This window comes from Oenanthe melanoleuca, chromosome 1 (assembly GCF_029582105.1).
Source record: "Oenanthe melanoleuca isolate GR-GAL-2019-014 chromosome 1, OMel1.0, whole genome shotgun sequence".
NCBI lineage: Eukaryota > Metazoa > Chordata > Aves > Passeriformes > Muscicapidae > Oenanthe > Oenanthe melanoleuca.
This window is the reverse complement of record NC_079333.1, coordinates 91,385,640-91,408,404: the sequence shown is the minus strand read 5'-3', so window position 1 is coordinate 91,408,404 and position 22,765 is coordinate 91,385,640. Positions and strand designations below refer to the sequence as shown.

Here is a 22,765-nt window from a genome sequence, read left to right as displayed (position 1 = left end):
ACTCCAGGGAGAGCTCATACATCTACACTTGTGTTTCACAGGCATCTTTGCCCTCCCTCAGCAGGAGTTCTTCCTCCAGGATCCATCTGCATCTTGAATCTGGGTGCCATGTTTGCTGTGGCTCGGGCCGGACTCACTTTAGTAAAAGGAAACTCCTGATATTAAAAAAAAAAAAAAAAAAAAAAAAAAAAAAAAATCTTTATAATCTTTTTGCCCTATCAGCAACAGGACGCTGTCACCCGGCGGGCGCTCGGCACAAGGGCGGTGCTGAGGGAAGGGACACCCACCCACACGACAACCCCCGGGGGCCGGGCCGGGCCGGGCCGGGCCCGCCGCACACCCAGCGCCGCCGGCAGGAGGCGAAGGCGGAGGCGGAGGCGGGGCGGTGCCTCAGGCCAAGGCCAAGGCCAAGGCCGAGGCAAGGCGGTGCCGCGGGCCCAGGCGGGGCGGTGCCGCCTCAGCGGCCGCGGGCCCGGTCCCGCCGCCTCTCCCAGCGCCGCCGGGCCCGCGCTGCGCAGGCGCGGGGATTGAGGCGGGCGGGTCCCGCCGCCCTTTCCCGGTCCCCGCCGCGCTCAGGGGCCGCTGCCGGCGCTGCCGCGGGGCCGCTGCCGGGAGCGGGGCCGAGGCGGGCACAGAGCCCGAGGCGGGCACAGAGCCCGGCGGAGGCCGCGTTAGCCCCGCGGGAGCCTGCGGGCGATCGGGACGGGGTTGGGGTGACTGACCTCTGCAGGGCCGTGTCCCGCGTGGGATCGCCCGCTTGCTGTGAGTGTCCGAGGTTAGAGGTGGCCGCGCTTTGGGGCTGTCTGCCCTGCGGTTGTCACTTCACGTTCTGTGTTTGCTGGCTTTAAAAAACTTGTCTCGCCGTTTCGGCTGTTTTGCTGGTTTGTTTTGGTTGTTTGCTGAAAGTGCAGATAGGAAAAATCCGGTTGCACCGCGGGCCTGAACTCATGGCGCACGAGCTGAAACAGAACACCTTTACTCACTTACTTGGTTGGATTAATTTGGAAATTGGCGGAGTTCCGCCGAGACCTCGCCGGCACAGGGTCACAGCGGGGCTGTTTGCAGTGGGCGTCAGGCAGGAACCTGCTTTCCGTGCGCAATTCCACCCGTTTTTTTTATGGTCAGGGTGTAAGCCAGGCTTACGCTGGGTGTGTGAGTAACCCCTGTGCTTTCTTAGTAACTGAGGGGATGACGAGGCTTGCCTTGTACCAGCCGGCATGCCGGGGTGTCTCTTACTGGGATCTTGACAGCGGCACTTTGTTTTCGTGAACAAGTTGTTTGAAGTTGCAGGATCACTGCATCCACAATTTTCAGCTGAGGTAGAAGGAGCAGTGTATTCACGTTGTTAATCTTAAGGAGCAGCTTGTTGGTTTGGGGGTCTCCATTATTAGCAATTTTAGTTCTTCCTGTCTGTGAAATGCACAAATGACTTTATAGTCCGTGGTGAACAACACGGGGGGCTGGTGAGAGGGAGAGAGAGGAGCTACTAAAATAAATGTCTTCGTTGTCAAGTGAATTTTTCATTGTCAGGTGAATCAGCTGTTAATGCCTCTGTGTTTTTGAGTTGGATGGGTGTGAGGAGGTTACAATATCAGGGTCTTGATGTGAACCTTTCAACTATTTTTTTTTTTTTTTTTTTGGTAATATCTTTTAAACAGGTTATGCTTAAAAGAAAGTTTCTGCCGTGTGCTTTTATGGTGCCCAAGCTCACCTACTGATGTTTCCTTTGTAACTTCCTGGTAAAACAGCTTCTGTGAGTATCAGTTTGGTTACCACATCATCTGGATCCAGAGATCACTTTTACTAAAATGTGGACTGCCAGAAAGCTTTGCAGTGTTCGAATACTGTTGCTCCAGATGAAAGAAGGCCGATTGTGTAGTTGCATGTTTGCCAAAACTCAGCAGTTCTGCATTGGAATTCCAAACTATTGCACTGTAGGAGTGCCTCATAACAGAGTTGAATTCCAGGTAAGTATTTTTGTGATTCTCTAAAGATACTAGTGATCTGCATAAATACAGTGATAAAATAGTTTATTTTAGACTCTACAGAGCTAAACTTTTGATTTTGCAGCATTGATTATATATTGAAGATGCCTTCAGTTTATCAAGATAAAGGGGCAGGCAGCAATAATTGCTGGAGTACCAGTGTTTCAGAGTGAATTTTTGAGTGTGATAGTTCTAAGTTGGGGAGAAATGTTAATTTTATTCAAACTATATGTCAGACAGTAGCGCAGGATAACTAACAGACTGTCTGATTAGTTAGAGTGACAGTCAGTAAGTGAAGAATGGGACCAGAATTCTCTGGAAAATGACTTATAGATGCAATGTTGTGCAACAGAGAGTAGGGAGGAAATGGATGGATAAGGGAGGATAAAAAGAGTAGAGTTTGGTTATTAAAAAAACTAGATATAAATAAAAGTATGGTAAAAACCACAAAATAAAGCTCATTTTGGTCACTAGCATATCCAATGACAGTGTTTTTCAATATCTAGTTCAGTTCATCTTTAAAATGTAAATTGCTGCAGGCATAAGTTATGGAGCATTGAGGTTTGAACTTATTTCTTGGTAGCTAATCTAGATGACTTAAAAATTATTTTCAAGTAATGTCATATTGCTGTTGTTTTTCTTTTTAGTACTAATATATCTGACCCTCTGCAGGTCTCCAAGGTAAATGATAAACAATCAGTAATTGATAGAAAAATGTCTACTAATGCAGAGGAAACCAAAATAGCTGTTGGAAAAAGTGCCAGTGGAGTACGTGATGGAAGACAACGTTCGTTACAAGGTATTGAACTTTTTGCCACCCTCTTCTGGAGAAGTCAGCCTTCCCTGCCCTCTGTTGACATCTTAAGGATCAAGGTCTCGAATCTTAATTTGAAGGTTTTGTATCATGTGGTGTGTTTCCTTTTTTGATTTTAAGGGGATTATACTCAGATGTTACAGTTTGCAAACACTCGTAGTTTCATTAAGATTAATAATGGCTGGTTAGATTATGTACTTATTATTTTTTTCCTTCAACTTCATCAAGCTCTTATATTCACTGAAGGCTGTGAGTTGTTATGCTAGCTCACTTTTTTCCAGATAGAAATGTGTAACAACAAACATTTCTGTGTCAGTGGTGATTTTTGATTCAGTAGTTACCTTTATGACCTTTTATTTTAGCAATGCTGATGTGCTAAATAGTTTTCTCTGTGACTTTTTTTGCTTGTTTAGTCACTCTTTGCTAATAACTTATCCTGTGCTGTTATGCATCACACATTTAGCTCCTGTGCTTCAGGGTGCTTGGTCATTTGCATTCTATGCATATTCAGATTTTGTTTGTAAAGGTGTTTGTACTCAGTTGCTTTGGGCATTTTCAGCTTCTGTTTACAAGTGGGATGACAGGGAGGTAGTTATGACAGGTTAAGACACTGGGATGGTACAATGTTTATGTAATTACATTGCTCAGGAAAGCCCTATGAGAAGCTGCTGTGCTATTTCATGTGCATGACAATCAGGAAGACAGTACCTGTCCTCAAAGCTGTGTGGTACTGTATCATAATTTTTCTGTACAGCCTTGTCTCCTTTCATACATTCTCTTGAAGGTTTGCATTACAAAATGGATGAGATATGCTGAGTAAACAGAAATGCCCCCACCCTCAAGTAGATTTTTAATCACCAGTGGGTTGTTTTTTTCCTGCAGATGTGGTAATCTTTTAAAGGGAACTCTTAGATTTGTATTTATTCCTGAATGCTCCTGCAATATCTGCCAAATAATGAAACTGAACAACCCCAGTGTTCTTTTTGTACATCTTATCTTATGCTTCTGGTTTTTTTCTCTTGTAGACACCAGAAGCATTTCTATCCCCTTGGCCAGTTGAAATCTTTCTATTTTGAATTTTGCAAATCATGTAAGATGACATTTTTTGAAAAACAGTGGCAGAAGTGTTTGCTCTGTCCTGTTCATATCATGTCTCTACATAATGTGCACTGTCTAGCTGAAATGTACTTGGGCATCTTCAAGGTTAATTTAAACGTTTTCTTAAGACATGCCAATATGAAAACTTTGTGTTAATAGTCACAATTTAGTAGTCACAATTTATGTTAAGTTCTCTAAGGATGTTTATTTTGAAGTCTTGTGAAACAGGTGTTTCATACTGTTTCTAAGATAGCAAGATTTCTGCTCTCTGCTCTGGGAGCTGAAAGAAGTTATTTGTGTCCACACGTGACTACGCCCTATTTCTGTTACACTGTAAGAAATTGTTAGGGAATAGTCATAATGTATACTTAATTAAAATTCTCTTTTTGGAGTTTTTATAATCATGCTATACTTTTTTTCTCAAAAAGGCAGCTATCTACCAGATCATCAAAGCAAAGGACGTTTTTGAATCATTCTTTGGCTGAAATACACCATTATATCTTGCAAATCGAGTGATGCCATAACATATTTGCAAGAATTCTTTTAAAAGGGTCCTGTTTCCTATTTTGTGCCTCTCTGATTTTACAAGACATTCATCTAACAAGTGCTTTCTTTTCCTCTTAATGGCAGATCTGTTTGCAAGGTGAAACAACGTTGCTTAACTGCATCTGTGAAGCAGTAGTTCCTTATAGAACCATGATTCTTTTTTATCTGTTTCATCTTGGTCATCTGCATCCTTTGTAGGTTAAGTGCTTTTTTGCAGATTTATTGAAGAGGCCTCAGTTCCACTTTCCTGCAGATGGATGCATAGTACTGGTTGAAGATACTAATGTTCTGTTTCTTCTCTGTGATACTCAGTATTTGCAATATTCTACTGATTTTAGTATTCTGAACAAATGAAAGAAAACCTGATTGTTCCACCCAACAACAGACAAATGCTAGGTATCACTTAGGAGCTAAACATTACAAGATTTTCAAGTTAACAAACAGGTAAAGCCCTGAGTGACCAAATTTGATCTGATTGTTGACCCTGTTTTAAGCATAAGAAGGTTGGGCAAAAAGTCACTTGAATGATTCTATGATTCAGTGATTTTTCCTTCTCATTATTTACCCACTTAGAGGGTTGATAGATGTGTGTGCATACCCCATTTCTCAGTCATGCTGCTAGATGTAACCAGTGGATCTGTCATTTGAGGATGAATGTCATCTGCCAATTAACATTTGTACTTAGGAATTTTAACATTTTTTGTGTATATGACAAATACTTAATGTATACCTAATGAACAAAAATGTAGTGTTTGGGTAACACAGCTGTGCTGTTGCTACCCTTAATTTGAGGTTCTCTTGTGGAATCTGTAAAACACTGTTGTATAGCATGCCATACAAATCCAGTGGGTAAGTACTTCTGTTCACTAAAAGTAAAAAAAACCACCTTATTTTTGCATTGTATTAATTTAATGTTTTTGGATTTGAAATTAGTCTACTCTTCACAGAGTTAGACAAGCAGCATTCTTGAACAGTATTCCTTGACTTGAAATCTTAGTACTGTTTTTTCTTCTTGTGTGTTCTTCTCTCACTGAATCCTTTTGTCAGTCAAGCAACTGATGTGAATACTCATTCAATAATCTCTCTGTCCTTGGGTAGGGAAATGAAGGAGGCAGAAAAGTGTGGGGTCTAAGTATTAGGAAATTAACTCACATGAAAGAGTGAATGCCATGTGTCCAGACACTCAAAAGAGAATAGTGGTTACTCCCAGTAGCTGATAGTTAGATGGGACTAAAGCTTGTCTAAGAAACTACAGGTTCCTCATGAAGGTGTGTAAGAGGAGGTATGGGTATCTGACTTCAGATTGATATGTTCAGTAGTTTTTGATCTGAGATTCAAATAGTTTCCTCAGTTCACATAGCCTTATTTTCTGATTCTGCTTTGGAGAAAATGTACCAGCCTCTTATTTATACAATGAAGTATGATTTTTCTTTCACATTTGTAGGGACTTTTTCTTTTTAAAAAAACCTTTTAATCTAAAGTTTTTTACTGTAACAATGCTTTAGATACTCTGTGGTTCTCATAGTTTTTAATTTGTGAACATTTAATTATTTTGCAGCAGAGAGGGATACTTTTTTGGAGTATGAGCCTCGTAGAAGGTTTAAATGTGTGTATACATGTATATAAGCATACATATACTTATTTTGATTTACATAACCATGTTATCTTACACTTGCATTTCTTAGTTACATTTCATAGGTCACTTAGATATAATTCTTTGGATTTGGCAACTTGTACTTTGCATACTTTTTGACCAATCAGCTATATAAACATAATCTTTATTTCATATAGTGCTTCATATTAACAGTGTCTTGATCTTGAGATCTGTTTTGCACAGAAATGGGAGTTGGTTCTTCCATTCCTGTGAAAGAATGCAGTTGCTTTAACCAGCTTCGCCTTTTTGTCAAAGTAGCCTGTGGTGCAAATTCACACACACAAACAAAGATGTCTAGATGTGTCTGTATCTTCATACATTTAGTCCTTTGTATTTTATTTTGGTTTTTTTTTTCCTACTCCTTCTTATTTTAATAGTAGTAACAATATGTTTTGTTTTTCTTTGATAATCTAGTAATTATTTTAAAATTTTGTCTGTTAATAATTCTAGTAAGCAAATGAGTTCCTTTCTTAGAGAATTATAATGGATTGAAGGCTCTGCTTGTGTAAGAGGGAATGTGATCATAGATTCATGGAATGCCCTGGGCTATGGGACACCTTAAACATCATCTCGTTCCAACCCCCTTCCCAGGGCAGGGACACCTCCCACTAGGCCAGGTTGCTCAGAGCTCCATACAGCCTGGCCTTGAACACTGCCAGAGAAGGGGTATCCACAGCACCTCTGGGCAACCTATTCCAGTGCCTCACCACCCTCACAATAAAATTTTTTTTCCAAATATCCAGTCTTAACCTTACCTCAGTTTGAATCCATTTTCCCAATCCTGTCCATGATGAGACGGTGACCAGCAGTTTATAATTAATTTGATTTTTGATAAAGGTGGCTAACAATATTTGTTCTTCAAAGGTATTCTTTTATCACTTTTGTGTAGCTGCTCCTTGACAAATGAGTTGAAAATATGTAGTTACATTGTATATAAAGGTATATATTTTTGATTAATTAAAAATTATTTGTACTAAAGATTTAGAATTATTTTCAGTTTTGGAGATACTAAATTAACTGTTAATTATTTGATGTATTTAGTAACCAAAAGCTTTTACTGTTCTCAAATAACTTGTGGGTTTTTATATAGTTATAGTATATTATGCAAAAAGAATAAATGTATATTGCAAGACAAATTTTTTCTGACTGTGACACGCTGTTTCCACAGCCCAAATGAAACCCATCAACCTGTCCTTTGCAGCTTGTGGCTTTCTGGGCATTTACCACTTGGGGGCAGCAGCTGCTTTTCACAGGCATGGTAAGAAGTTACTGAGAGATGTGAAAGCTTTTGCTGGAGCTTCTGCAGGATCTCTGGCTGCCGCTGTCTTGTTAGCAGTGCCAGAAAATATAGAGGTAAATTAATAACTCGTAGGTATAGGCCATGATAATTTTCAAAGGACATTTTTTGTATAATCAGCTTCCATTAAGTTTATTAAAATGTTTTGTGTCTTGTTTTTTTTCTTGTTACTTGCTAGGAACAGGACTCTTGCATCATGTTTTCATTAACCACATCTATGACTCATGAGCAAAAATGTTAATGATAAAAATATTCATATGAACCTTGTATTTTAAACTACAAATCTCATGTGTTTAAATCTTGATTTGTAGGCAACAGCTACACTTTAATATACCAAAATATATGTTTAGTTAATGATGGTACATTATAAAGTGAATCATTATTCTGTTGGCTAGAGATAGGCTTTGTTAAGCAAGTGCATAGCACCACCCTTTTAACCTTTTCTGAAAGGAGATGAAAATTGTAGATGGAGTGTCTTCATAAACAGCTCCCACCTGCTCACATCTTTTTCCTGCTGCCTGTGCTCCAGTGAACAGGGTTAAAGGCTTTGCATCTCCTTTAGACTCACTACTGCTATAAGAGCACCCAGTAGGATTAACCCTCACAGCATTCTGTGTCTGGGTTGTTTCATCTCCAGAGATGCCACTTCTTTCCCACCTGGGATATGGTGTCATCCAGAGACACCAAGGTTGTATTCAGTGATTATAATGTTGCAGGTACTGTGGAGGTCATAAGGGTTTGGTTTTTTTTGGTGTCTGTTTGCTTGGTTTTCCTCCACAGGTTGAGGCTGCTTTGCCATCCTGAACTGTCTTTAGTGACTTTGCCTTAAAAATGTGGAGGAACAGGCATTGCCAAAATGTTAGTATTTCTTTAATATTTTTAATTATTGTGGGGAAAAATAGGCTGTTTGATTTTTGGTCTAGAGTAACACATTTAATTCCAAGTTAGCATCTGATAACTTTCTCTTTGCCTATTTCACTTCATTTGATTCAGATAATAGTCCCAGCCAAACCCCACTTTGCCACTGATATTTCTGTTTGTTGGTTGTTTCTGCTGGGATGTGAACTCAGCTTGCAGCATTAACTATACTTCTATTGCTTTCAGCAGTAGGTTTTTCCCTGGCTTATTTCCCCCACTCCACTCCCCTGCAAGCATTCTTTATATGACTTGGTATGAGGCAAGTTCTGCTCTGTTGTGGAGAGAACCTCATTGTATTCTGTACAGGCATTACTCCCCTCCTGTCACCTCTGACTGGTAGTTCAGTTTCAAGTTTGCCTGGTATAATGTGTACCTTTGACTTTAATTTCCTCTGTGGTGAGCATGGCAGCCCTTTGTTAGCCCAAGGAAATTCTTCTGCTTATTGCAGACCCTGAGTATGAGCCCTTGTTCTCAGCCTGGTCCAACTTACAAAGATCTTTCTAAGTAAAAATATTAAAACAGTTTTTTGTTTTTGTTTGTGGAAACTGAGTCTATATTATATTGAATCTGGTGTATTTTTCCTTGAAAATTTGTCATGGTATTGTAAACTAAAGAAAACTTCATGAACTTTTCTAGTCCTTTTATTTTTTGTGTACTTTTTAGTTATTCTGTTATGTTTAAATGGAAATTGAGAGTTCTTTTGTCAGTGGGAATAATTCTAATTCTCACAGAATTTAAGTAAAGGCAGCATTCTGTACTGAAAAGAATTAACTTTTCATATCAGGATAATTATATTATTATCTCTGCTACATTTCTAGCTTGAAACATTTGTATCCACAAATGTAGCTCCTGATCAGTTAATTTTTTTTTTTTGTTTGTTCCCCCCCACCCCCCCGCCACCCTTCTCCAGAGATGGCAATGTTAGATAAGCCATAATTAGGACTTTCTGCATCTCCTAGTCTCAAAGCTGTAATGCAACATGTCCTTATCTTGTAAATGTAAAGTAAAGAATGTAAAGTTGAAAATTTATTGTTTTGACTGTTACTGTTCTAAGACAGCTTCCAAATGTTTTTCTGTCATATATTGGATTTTTGTCATTGTTTGTAAAGGTGTGGGACTTGAGAATTCTAAGTAGGCATATTTAGTTATGGATAAATAACCATTTATTTCAAAATTACCTTGGTCATTTTTGATACCAAGTTTGCTTAATACAAACAATTAAAATTTCTAAACATGGCCTCAGTCATTATTTAAAATGTAGATGTACTGTTTAAAGCTTATAGCTCTCAGATTCTAAAACAATTCCTAGCTGTAAGAAGTCCCTTTTGAGAGCAGAAATTGAGAGTCTAGATACAGTTTTTTTCTTAGCACTTGTAATATGGGAAGTAGTTTTCTGTCATTCCCCTAGCTTGGTACTCTTTGCTCCCATAACTTTATTTAAGCATCTTAGATACAGAGATAGTAGTTCTGATGTGCTTCTATGTAGGATTTTGTGGAATTCTTCTGCATTTATAGAGACAAGTGTCTGAATGTGCCTTACATAGTTTAATTGGCTTTGAGCTGTCAATGGCAAGTATCTCATGAGGTAAAGGTGCAATAAGAGGGTAAAGCCCAATATGAGGCTAACTGGCCTGAAACAAATAATTGTTTCTTTAGGAGGTATGAACCTCTCATTGAACTTTTTGATACGTTTATTCAAAGGCCATATAAAGGAAGTGGATGCAAGAACTCCATTTCTACCTTTCACTTGAGTGAGTGCTTTGTCACACAAGTAATGTGAGGAAGTTTAAGTCCTTCACTTAGCTGGCTCTGATCTCATGGTAATCCTCACCCCACCTTCTTTTGCTTTCCATAGATTCTGTATCCTCCTCCTCAATGGGATACATTTGTCTCTCCTTTTTTTTTTTTTTTTTTTTTTTTTTTTTCCCCTCCTTTCCTTAATCAATCATCTCTTTTGTTACTAGCAACTTAGTTCTTCTTTATGCACAGACCTAACAATCCAGAAAATCCAATTCTTGTGGATATATAGGTGAAGGTGGGGGAATTTATAAAGTACCAGTTTTAGACGGTTGCATAAGATTGAATTTAGTTTTTTTACAAAATCCCTAAAATCATTAGAAAAGCCTGCATGAAAAGATAAAAAAAGGATTATAAATATTGAATAGTGCGTCTTAAGCACTCAGGATCATAATTCATTGTTTCAGCATGTTATGGCTGAAAAAGAAATTATACCAATTCCTTTACTTTCCCTTTAGAGTTCTTATAACTCACACTTCAAGCAATTTTTCTGCAGCCATAAATGCTGGGCATTTCAGCTTGTGTAAAATGTTCTTTGTGCAGGAATCTGTTGCCTGGTTTTCTGCAGTGTATTTTCTTCTTATGTCACCCATTATAGCTTTCCAGTCATTAAATACTTCCATAGTATTTTATTAATTAAATATGTGTATCTGCTAGTAACTTGTTTTTTGCTTTAATGAGAAGAAATAGTTGTAATTTTTTTTATTGCTTATAAGCATCTTAAGTTACTTGTGTCTGATTTAAGTTCTAAAGTAGATTTTAAAATAAAAGGTGGCTTAGAGTTTGAACTAAATGATTGTTCTTGTAATGGCATGAACTAGGGAACTGATTATTTAGCAGTGGTAGTATATAGAAAAATAGCCTTTAACTTTCTTTGGTTGTTGAAGTGGTACCCTCAAAGTTTATAATTTTTTTTCATTAGGGATTTTTTTTTTCCTTACAAATTAATCCTTAGAAAAGTATCAACATTTTGTTATGCATGTCTTGTTACAAACTAAGCACATATGGGCAAATCCTTCAGTTTGGTCTAATAACTCTTTTATTAAAGCTTTAGCCTCTAGTATATTTTAAGCACTGCAGCTGAACATGCTTCCCATCGCTTAAACATCCTAAATGGTTAATGCTTTCATTTCCAGAAATGTAAGCACTTTGCCTATGGATTTGCAGAGGAAGTCAGAAGATTGAACTTTGGTGCTGTAACGCCTGGTTATGATTTTATGAAAACACTTAGGTACCTATCTTAATTCTTCTGCAAGATCATTTTTGTGTTAAAAAGCTATGCAAATGCATATTTGCAGGGTGCATATTTCTTCTGTACTGTGGGGTGCTCACCCCTAATGCTTTTGAAAGGTTTTTAAATAATAGTGGTGAGTAATGCTGAGCATTTTCTTTTCTCTAGGCAGGGCATAGAGTCTATTCTTCCTTCTGATGTTCATGAGATAGCTGAGAACCGGCTCTATGTGTCAGTCACTAACTCAAAGAGTGGGGAAAATCACTTGGTTTCAAATTTTTCCTCCAGGGAGGACCTCATTAAGGTAATCATGTTGAATGTGGAAGTTGTAAATAAAAATATTGGAGTTTCTTCAAGGCTTAAGAGTATATTATTAATTGTACAGTAAAAACACTGGTTTATTCAGGTAACCACTTCTACTCCCAGTGGTTCTGCAACCATAATATAAACCATGTTTAAAGCAGAGTTTGATCCTATAACTTCACAAATTTTGCTAAATTCATTTGGTATTTGTGTGTGTTTCCTTCATTGGTTATGCAAGTTCTACTTTGTAGATGTTTGTACAAATGTTTCTAAAAAGTGTTTCTAAAAGTAACAGGTAACTAATTGTTGCAGTATATGAGAACACAGTAGAGAGTCTCAAAATGTTGTAAAAATGTTTGCATCTCTCACTTCACTGATACCATGTTTCATCACAAAGTAAAAGAAGTGTAAAAAAATGGAATAATTCTTACAGGTACTTGTGATTAATAGTATAATGTAATGCTAAGTACTGTATATAAGCTGCATTTTAACTGTAAAGTATGTCTTTCACTGCCCTTCTTTTCATCTGAATGCCACGTTTTAAATTTGGATCAGGATTGCATGCATAAGCTGATGTGAGATGGTAGGAGCAATTCAGATGCATGTGAAGCAGATGTTCTTTCTAGTAATTGATTGTATCTTAGTGGAAGATATAATAAGATATAGCAGAATAAAGGAGAAAATAGAATAAGAAGGAATTCCTTATTTCTCTATCCTTGTGGGTGCTTACAGCAAATAAGAGATTCTTTATAGTTATCACTTTTTTTTTAATGACATTTGTTAAAAAAACCTCAAAGTGTACTTTGGGAGTTTGACTTTAAAGAATATTTTTTAAAAAATTTTGACCCTATTGTATTCTACACGAACAGTCCTCAAAATTTACAGGACTTGGTAACGCAAATATAATTATGTGAAAAGTTTATCTCAAAGTATGCACTGTTATTTCTAGCTATAGTATGCAGTGGTAGAAAGCATGGAGATTTTTGTTCTTCCTGTTTTTGGAGTGAAATCTTCTAACCTGGAGACAATTAGAAGCATCAGGATGACTTTGGAAATATGTACATTTTACTAGTATTTCAATAGTTTTTTCATTGATTTAACCATTTCTGTTCTATTCTTTTGTTCTCTATGGTAGCAGTAGGGTGAGTTGGAATAATAGTAATAAAATTGCATATAACTGCTCATTAAAATACATTCATATTGTCTTATCTTCCAGTCCAGCTTCTAATACCTGTTTTTGTGCATACCTTCAGCTCTGCCTGTAGCATGAGTGCAGCTGTCTGAATGCTGGTGGCTGCCGCAGGAGCAGGGAGGGTAGAGCTTGTTAGGTTATTTTATTGTATCATGCCTAGGCATGACCTGCATCCAAGGCATGGAAAAGGTCCTGCTGTGCAGATTGTTTTATAAACAGCAAAACATCTGTACCCCTTCCAGAAATCATTCAACTTCAAATGGACTTGATATCAATGCTTAATAAACAAGCCTTATACTTCCAAAGGTTTTCATAATGGCTAAACTGAATATGTGTTGCTAGAATGTTAAGCTTTTATCTTTTTGACTATTCTCAGTGGACTTGGAAAGGCCTGTTTATTAATTTATTGATTTAATAATCTTCCACTTTTGAAATAGTCTTTCCATATGTGAAGACTATCATCTGGTATCAGCATTCCTAGACATGCAGTTCTTAAACTGGAGAAGAAAGGGAAGAGAGGCACAATTTGTGTGTTTGTGAGGGAGCAAGACACAGAACACTGGTATATTTAGTTTGGGAAGGTAAGGCAGTGCCTGGAAGTCTACACTGGTCTGTTAGTGGCAGGAAAAACTGAAAGTGTTTGTTCTTCAAACTTGTCCTCCCTCTCTGGAGATCTCAGTGACTTTATAAGAACAACTCCTTTCTTCAGTCCTCTTGAAAAGAGCTCAAACTTTGCAGGATTCACCTGGTTTTGACTCCATTCACTAAATCTTTTTTCTAAATTTCTCTTAGTTTAAAAGGGCCAAAGTCAATGAGATGCAGTTGAGGAAGAGAGCTAAAAAGGTGCTGGACTGGGGAAGAAGTTGATTTTGGGAACTTGGGAATCTTGTCTGAGGCTTTTGTGAGCGACAGGCTTTTTTGGGAGAGAAATAGCTGCAGTTTCATGTTAGAAAACTGAGAGAGCCTTTTTTTCTGGGCTCAGACAAAGGTCTACATCACTAGGAAGAGAAATAGACAGGAAATCAGTTCTCAAAGTGGAAGTTGAAGACTTCATATATCTTAATTAAAACTTATTAGGAGAGCAGAGGGGCTTAATACTGAAATAGCTTAAATTTTGTAAAAGTAAATGTAAGTCCAGCCAAAAAAGCTCAGGCATTTTCTTCCATAATCTCTATGGATTGTGTTTTTTTTCTGCACCTGTTCATCTTTCACTAGTGTATGCACCACTTTGTGACCTGCTTCTGTTCCCCAGATCCATGCCACCAGAGAAACATGTGCATATTCACCCTGTTTAGCTGTATGAAAAGTTCTGACATGATGGACTTTGTCCATGCATTTACCTCTTCTCCTGGAAATGCTGTATACTGATTTTATATATATATATATGGTATGGAGACCCACACTGTCTCATAGGTATTGCTATGAATGGATAGAAAGGTATATGTGTGTGCTGTACATGATAGAAGAGATGTCTTCATCTAAAAAATTAAACAAAAATTGGGAACAGCTATAGATGGGAATGAAGCCTTACAATAGAGGAATTAGTAGTTTCTTAATTCTTGAATGTATAAATACAAACATGGGTAAAGGTATACACATGTGAATTTCCAGCATGTTCATGGTATTTTTGAAACTTTGAAAATCTAATTTATTAGAAAAGTAAACACTATATTAATATGCTAACAGAATTACTTGGTCAGCTTTTTCTTTGACAATATACTGCTTTTTCTTCATCATATGTATATTTAATTTCTTGAAAACCATAGATTTATTTCACATTGTGCAAAACTAAGTTCATAGTCTTGAATCACATTAATAATTGAGTTAATTTTTCATATTTTGTTTTGAGAGTTGTCACTGTCAAGTCATTAAAAACAAACACTATTGAATAATTTTAATCAAATTTTGGCATACCACAATAAGAAGACATTTTGAGATGACAGTGGATTTATGTAAAGCTATATTGACTGGTAAATATGTATGAAAATGTGTATTGGTTCTAAATTACTTCGTTGGCATTTTTCATTTTTTTTCTCTTTTCTTTCTGTTTTCTTCTCCCTAGGTCCTGCTAGCAAGTAGTTTTATACCAGTGTATGCAGGAATTAAGCCAGTGGAATTTAAAGGACAGGTAATTTTTCATTAGCTATTAACTTTCTTTTTATATGTTCTTAATTTATGGTGTAACTATTTTGTCTTAAGGAAAAACAACTTCAATACTATATTTAGTATTTCTTATAAGAAAACCTTTTTACAGCTGTCTTTACTCAGTCTAGCTCCTACAACTTTTTTATCTTTCATACATAAATATATTAACACTTTAAGAATAATTTCAAAAGCATGAAAATGGCTATTTCTTCCTATGAGAAATACATGATACTTCAGTTCCTCATTCATACAAATGATGCCTCTAGAACTTTTATGACCCTCACAGCCTCCCCTGCCAAAAAGCCTCACAAAACCCATATGTATTTGCTGCTGGCTAGGTAGTCATTATATCAGAAAGTTTGTCAGCTTTAGAATTGTATATATAGCAGTGTATATCAGCTGAAATATTGGAAGGGTTTAAATCAGTATTGTTTGACTGCTTGAGTTAGATGGAGACTGCTTGCAGCTTCCCAGGGAGTGGAATTTTGTTGACTGAGTCTATATGTTGCTTATGCACTTTTAAAGGGAATATATAGCTATTTTAGGTTGATTCTGCCATTAGTTAAAGGAAAGAAAATGTCATTGTAGTATTCTTTCAATTAAGAAATTGAAAAGTTGGCTCAGAGCTTTGGCCAAAAGTTACTTAAAACCCATTTTACTGGATGAACAGTTCTATTATGATTTGTATAGGTATTGTAATATTTAATTAAGCCTTTTTAGATATTTTTTTTAGCCTTGTAGTATTGTACTGCAGCCTTTTTTCTAGGGGACAGTTCTCATTTCTGAGTGTTTTTTGCATTCAAAATTAAATCAATGAAAGCTTCATGGAAATAGGTTCTTCTGTTACTTGAAAACTTCTTGTCATTCCCAAAGCTTCTTGCTGCTCTCCTTTAGTGAGATTCAGAAAAGGCAGTTTCTGGGATGAGGTTGCTTTCACTTATCGTTACTTGTTGGAATAATTAGTTCTGCATGTCTGCCCTGACCTTTTTCAAACTCTACAAAACAGTGCATATGTGGATTGGGGAGTTTTTTGGAGGGTGTTTTTTGAGAAAGCTATTGCCTGTAAATGCTTCTGACTTGCATTCTTTAGTCCCAGGTGTTGAGATCTGGGTGAGAGCTGTCACTTGCAGCAGCATTTCTGTGGTTTGGAATAGTGAGTAATGGGGGTGTGTGGGTGTGTGGCAGGGGCCCCAAAACACACACTGTATACATGTACATTCTGGACTGTCATGCCTCAGACATGTAAGCACCAACCCAGAAGGTGGATTGGATATGGATTTGGCTCTGCAAAGTCACTTATTATATAGCATCACATTCCAGGTTTCCTGGAAGTTTCATCTAACAGACCAGGTTCTGTCTGTCTGCATTTACTGTAGTTTCAGGAGGTAAATTCCTTAGGCCAGGAGTCCATGGCAGCATGGAATCAAGATGACTTCCTGCTAGCTGCTTGAGTCTACTGGCCTTATCAGTACTTTAGAGCAGTTGATGTGGATTTTCTTTGGGCTGCATGTGTCACCTGCACACACATCACCAGCTCATGGAGGACTGTTTCTAAAATGTATTTCACTGTGTCACTTGTGCTATGTTACCAGTTACCATTGTGCACATTGGTGAGTGAGGAAGGTGCACTTTGCTGAATTAATCAAACATGTTGCTAGCCTGCCCATATACCTACAGAGACTAAACCCTCAATGCATTGAACTTTAGTTTTATTTTTAGGAAGAGTATTTTTTGGGAAGCGTTTGGTTTCACAGGGCATTAGCTAGTTTACCTGTAAATATGCATGCCTGCAGGCTAGACTCTTGGGATGAGTAAGCTAAATTTCATGTTAGTATGTACAGAACATTAGTCTGCTCATAATATGTTTTCTGATTAATGATTTGAAAAATAATCTGACTAAAGAGGAACTCTAAGATGGCATATGGGAATTTATAGTCTGTTAATGGCCTTAACCTGATTGGACTAATTTATTGTCAGGTTTAGGGATTTCAGATATCCTGGAACTAAGCTTCCAGTAACACTAGTGCAAGCTTGTTCCATGTGGAATTATCTTTCTTTGACTTGGTTTGGTATCCTTTGAGTCTCTGACAAGGTTAATTTTCAAGACAGATAAAGATCTGCATAAGATGGAGTTGGCTCTGTCTGCTGATGAGTCTCTAGTTGGTGTAACTGTAGTTCTCATGGAATAGCTTTGTAGAAACCATCAGCTGGTGAATGGGTAGGTTCTGTAAGGTCAAGCCTTAATGTCATTGTCTGGCTTGGTTTTCATTGCAAGTAATTTCAAAACTTTCTCTGTTTTTGCATTGTACTAGAGTATTAATGAAATCCATCCAGAAGCTATCAGAATTGGTCTCATTAGCTAAGAAGCATTTTTCAAGAATTGATTGGTGAAATTAAAAGAAGATGGTGCTTCACATGTCTTTTTGCAGCAAATAGATGTTTTATAGGTGTTTTACAACTAGGAAATATGAGGGACTATAGAGCTAAAATATTTTTGAGTGAAAAGCAGTTTCTCTTAAATGCTCAAAAGAAACTAACAAAATCTACAGAAAATAGTACTAAATTAACAGCTTTGCTCATGCCTTAGTAAATGCTTTGATTTTCAGGTAAGTATTGAATTTACTTAAGGGGGGAAGGGGGAAAAATAAATAATCAGAATTTCTAAAAATGAGAGAACTTCTGAGTTTTAAAAGTCCTGAGTTATACTTGTGAAAAAGATCAATAATCTCATTTGTTATGGTGTCTTTGACATGGCTTGCACAGAGATTCTACTGTACTTTTCAATATCAGAAATGCAAGAAAAAGACACTCAATACTCTAAGGAATATTGCACATGAATCAATAGTAAATTATTATTTATAGACAGACATGAAAAAGCCTTGGTGCTAGACATGTTCTGGTATGTGCAGCTTTACTCACAGCAAAGCTATAGTGGGAGTTTAAGAAATCTGAAAGATAGCTGTAAGTGATTCTGGAATTTTATTCTTTTTTTTGCCTCTTTCTAAGGTGAAATTATCTTACTCCTTATTGAGAAATTTGATGTTTTTGCAGAGTGAAAAAATTCAGTGGTATATTGTGGTACTGACATCAGTTAATGTCAAGAATCAAGTCCTATAGCATATAATGAAATAATAGGATGAAAAGAGCCATAGAAACTACTAAATGTTAATATTTGTAGCTTAGGTTCTGAGATCAGGAGCATAAAACTGATCTGAGAGAGTGAAAAAAAGACTGATGTGGGGGGAATGTGTATGCAGACAAACGGATGGATGGATGGATGCCACCACTACCCCTCTGCTATGTATCCATGTGTTAAATTCAGTCTGTCACCAGGTACAGGAGTTCACAGGGAAAGCCAAACGTGGCACTGGGAGAAATCTGTGTAAAATCAAAGATCTGCTTTAAGTGCTGAGGGGGATCTATATAAATGATGAGAATTTCAGGGGCTTCTGAAGAACAAATACTGTAACTGGAGTCAATGCATCCTGTATAGCAGTACTGACACTGAGAGCTAGTATCTTGCCAACAGCCAATAATTTACTTTTTGTGAGAGGGTTTTGTTGGTTTGGGTTTTTTGGTTTCATTGTTGTTGTTGTTTGTTTTTCAAATTTTTGTGACTAAGTTCCTGTGGTATTTTCAGGAATTCTAATGTAAAACTGGCAGTATTTTGCCATTTATGGTGGTCAGAGCATCACTTACATCAGGAAAACAGTGTTTGATTGGTGCTGAAGTACCATTTGCCATTTCTTTTTAGTAGTCTGTGTTAATGTAACTTGAGGATGATATCCTGGAGGTGAAACTCTTAAGGAGCACTTAATCCTGTGAATCTTACTATTCCTTACAGTATTTCAGCTTGCCTGTCTTTGTGCATCTGCAGTACTCTACAACTTATATAGTTAATGGTTGTTTCCTTTATAATTAATGAAGACAAAAGCACTTTTTGAGCACAATTAAAATGAGATATAAACATCTACTTTAAGACAAGGTGAATCACGTGTTAGAAGTGTTTACTCTCCCTTGATGATGAAAGAAGTGTAGAATTACTATATATAGTAATAGATATATATATATAGATATATAAAGTTCAGTGAGATGCATCTGGTCAACAGATCTCATGTATGATGTCAGTGAATCCATCTAGCCAGCAGACTGATGTTGAATTTTGGGCTATGCCTGTAAGCTCAGAAAGAAATAGGATGGTATAAATACATTAACAAGGGATGTCACAGCTGTCCTGCTTATATTGGGATGGAATTTGGCACCTAAATCTCATTCTTCACTATACTCAACTCCTGCAGCAGACTTAGGTCTGCTCCATCTTATGTCATGGATGTTCAGCTCCTTCCCATCTTTATTCTTCCAGCTACTCCTATCTTGTGTAGTGTATGTAAGAAGAAATGAGGCTCTGGAAGAAAAATCACAGAAGAGGAGAGGAGTAATTTATGGTTTAGCTTCTACAGTCAGAGTACCTGCACATACAGATTGTACAGCTCCTGTTGTCAGTCAGAATACTGTTCTAGAGGAGTATAAGTTATCTGATACAGTTTGTGTAATATTAATATTAAATAATTAATAATAATTAATATTAAATAGTCTTGTCTTTACCTGTATGTGTTGAGAGAAATTCCATATGGGGCACTTTATTTTTTAATTAACTAAAAAGTCTTATAAGTAGCTTGATAAATACCTGACATGCAAATTTGCACATGGTATCAAATACTCATTGATTCAAATATCTGTGTGTACATCTTCAGTTCCTTGATGTTTGGCACCTACTGAAGCTTATTCATTGTATTCCTAGAGGGAATCTTGCAAGTTTTCTTGAGAGTGGAGGAGGCAGGGTCAGCAACTGTAAAGTATTGCATTGTAATCATACTGTACTGGTGTTACTTTGAAAATATTTCTGTTTTCCCATAGAAATGGATTGATGGTGGCCTTACCAATGGCCTTCCCATCTTGCCTGTTGGAAGAACTGTGACAATTTCCCCTTTCAGCGGTCGATTAGATATTTGTCCAGAAGATAAAGGGCGTGTGGACCTGTATATTAAATTAGCAAAACAAGATATGATGGTAAGTTGCTTGTTTATTAACTTCAAAACACTGAAAAGTACTTCTGCAGTTATGTTCATATTTAAGAGTCTATTTTGTGCTTATATGTCATCTTATGTAACATTTTGGCATTTTCTGTTTTGCAAACGGAGGTTAAGCCTATTCTTAAACACAAGGAAAGGTGAATGTAGAAGAAAAGAAAGTTTGAAAAACATTGATCTAGTACAAAATTGAGTAAGTTATAACAGGCTGTTCAGTGTAAATAATACTAGGTTTCCTTTTACACTCAGGTGTCTTTGACTAGCCAAGATGTTTATAGAAAAAAAATAGGTGGAATACCTCAGGAGAGGAGAGCTGCAGAACACTTCTTCATACTTACTTAAATCAATTGCTCTAACTGAATTTAAAATGCAAGTTTAAGTAGGATGTTTAAAATGGTATATACAGTGACTTGTCACTGCATTGCACAAGAGAGCTTGTGAACATTTGTGACTAAAATGCATTTCCAGAAGTTCTGTGAGAAGTAGCAGAAACCTTTCTGTATATTGAAACATGAGACTGATTTTTATTGCTTCCTTTTTATTGTTGACATTTCTGTCTTTGCAGTCTTTGTCTTACAGACTTTAACCAGTTTTGCTTTTTCAACATGCTGAAAGAAAATACTGAATAGTGATAGACATAGTAGTCAACAATATTCCATTAGAAAGAAAGATTAACAATAATTAGTAATTAGTTTAAAACTTCCTTTCTACCAGTTCTTAATGTTTTCTTAATTTTACAGAAATTAATGTTATGTAATGGCTTTCTCAATTGGATCAGGTTTTGAATCTTTGTTTCACAGATATTAAGCATGGTAGTTCTTGGTAAAGATCATAAAGTGTGAAATTATTGATTTTCATGTATCTTGATATGCGATTGTATATTTCTTGGTTGTGTTTTGTATCTAGAGGTTGAAAAATGAACTGGGTATTAGTTTAGTGATAAAAAATTAATTGCACAGTTATATTGCTTCTGGTGTCATGTGCAGACTTGTGCAGAATCCCAAGCGACATTTTAAACTATTGAAATTGAAGCACCTCTGCTTTTAGCATTGTAAAAATGATTACTAAGAATAATTTCATTTCAGCAATATTGTAATTACATAAATTGAAGAGTGGTAGATCTTATTTATCTCTATTGGAATGTAAATAGTTTTCTTTCTCTTTATCTCCTAGTGTCAAAATTTGAATAATTGCTTACTTCAAATAATGAAGATGATTTTGATATTGTTTTGCAAAATTGTTTATAATAATGGCTAAGTATTAATTATATAAAGAAATTGTTCAGAACTTTATTAAATCAAATTATATTTTTATTCTGTTGTAAACAATTTTATGAAGTCTGTATTCAAGAATAAAGCTTCATAATCTTTTCACATGATCAGAATGCCCACTTAAGATGCTGAGTAATTCTTAATTTGTTGGTAGTACAACCTATATTTATACTCATATGTTAAACATTGCCTGGGAATGTTCCCAAGAATGTGGTTGTTTGCACTAGTAAGTTGTCAAAGTATTTCTTTGCACAAGTTTAACATGTGCCAGCTACCACTCTGTGAGACAGTGTTGGGAGTGTTTCAGAAGCTTTGGACAGTTTTCCAGGCAGACAGTCTGTCTTGGATGCTGTGAGTTTAACTCTGTGTGCGTGCACTGTTTGTGCCAGTTTCTCCTGGCACTCAGCAGTGACCCTGGATGTAGTTAATTCCTGATGTAGACAAAGCCATGCCAGTCTTTTCATTTTACATTTGCTCCATGAAACAGATGACAGAACAGTCACATCTAGATAAGTTGCATTAATAAACTAATTTACAGCTTCTTGCTTTGTTACAGCTGTCCCTGGCCAACTTAGTAAGACTTAATCAAGCTTTGTTCCCACCAGACCAGGAGAAAATGGAATTGTTGTACCAAAATGGCTTTGATGATGCTGTACGCTTTTTATTGAAAGAAAACTGGTTTGAGTAGACTGCTCATAGAAAATTAGCAAAACATGATGGCTGTCAAAACACAGCTACAGGCGTCCTAGAGAATCTCAGGGATTACTGCTATTTTTGTGAAAATAAACATCCCAATGGACTTTTATCTGCTTCTGCTGAGGAAGTATCAGCTGCACTCCACAGAGCTGTATAAACATGTCAGAACAGGAGCTGGATGTGCCTGCTGTGGATGTCTTGTTTTGAGGAGGTTCCACTTCGATTCACTTTGCTTCAGCTGAGTGTAAGATTTGTAAAAAGCTTGTAAAAAGTGTTGTCATAATTACAGAGGTTTGGGAAAGCCTTTTTTAGTGTTATTTGAGAGGAGAATTCATGTTATATCATGAAAAATTGCAATCTGTATTATTCATTTAACATAATTCTGCGTATTAGTTCTGCATATTAATTGGATGCTCACAGTGTTACTGAACTAAAATATAACTTGCACTGTTTTAAAGGACTTGAAAATTAAGTACTAGCCACAAGAAAATAAAACATTTGCACTCTTATGTATTTTTTTACATTAAAAGTTCTGTTTTCAATGAACGTTTTTAAAACTTTAAATACTACCTGAAATTTTTAGCAGAAATGTGATATAAAAATAACTTGTAAAGAAGGGTGTAAAAATTGTTATATTTATTATGTTTGCTTCCTCTGCCAAAACTGAATAAATATATTTTCTTGAAACTTTTGTAAAGTGTTTATTTACGTGTGTCTTGGAATGCTGT

At 36.7% G+C, this 22,765-nt stretch overlaps 1 protein-coding gene across 4 annotated transcripts; it reads left to right on the top strand.

The window, feature by feature from the left end:
* The first annotated feature begins 514 nt into the window (after window positions 1-514).
* PNPLA4 (patatin like phospholipase domain containing 4) lies at window positions 515-22,724 on the top strand. 4 transcript variants are annotated; one of them, XM_056498923.1, is made up of 9 exons: window positions 515-762; window positions 1,659-1,967; window positions 2,658-2,784; window positions 7,266-7,450; window positions 11,246-11,340; window positions 11,509-11,644; window positions 14,898-14,963; window positions 19,898-20,050; window positions 21,244-22,493. In XM_056498923.1, the coding sequence occupies exons 2-9, from the start codon at window positions 1,809-1,811 to the stop codon at window positions 21,325-21,327; spliced, it is 1,005 nt and encodes a 334-aa protein (XP_056354898.1). In that variant the 5' UTR covers window positions 515-762; window positions 1,659-1,808; the 3' UTR covers window positions 21,328-22,493. The 4 variants fall into 4 exon arrangements, with proteins under 4 accessions (XP_056354898.1, XP_056354889.1, XP_056354872.1 ...); XM_056498914.1 differs by lacking the exon at window positions 21,244-22,493 and adding an exon at window positions 20,320-21,235; XM_056498897.1 differs by having other exon boundaries at window positions 517-762; window positions 21,880-22,724.
* The last annotated feature ends 41 nt before the right edge of the window (window positions 22,725-22,765 follow it).

Bases quoted from the DNA above. Each gene is read 5' to 3' on its own strand.
- PNPLA4 (XM_056498897.1), top strand. From the start codon at position 1,809: ATGTGGACTGCCAGAAAGCTTTGCAGTGTTCGAATACTGTTGCTCCAG. The intron at 11,341-11,508 runs GTACCTATCTTA...TCTTTTCTCTAG, and splicing joins GATTTTATGAAAACACTTAG to GCAGGGCATAGAGTCTATTC. The intron at 11,645-14,897 runs GTAATCATGTTG...TCTTCTCCCTAG, and splicing joins CCAGGGAGGACCTCATTAAG to GTCCTGCTAGCAAGTAGTTT.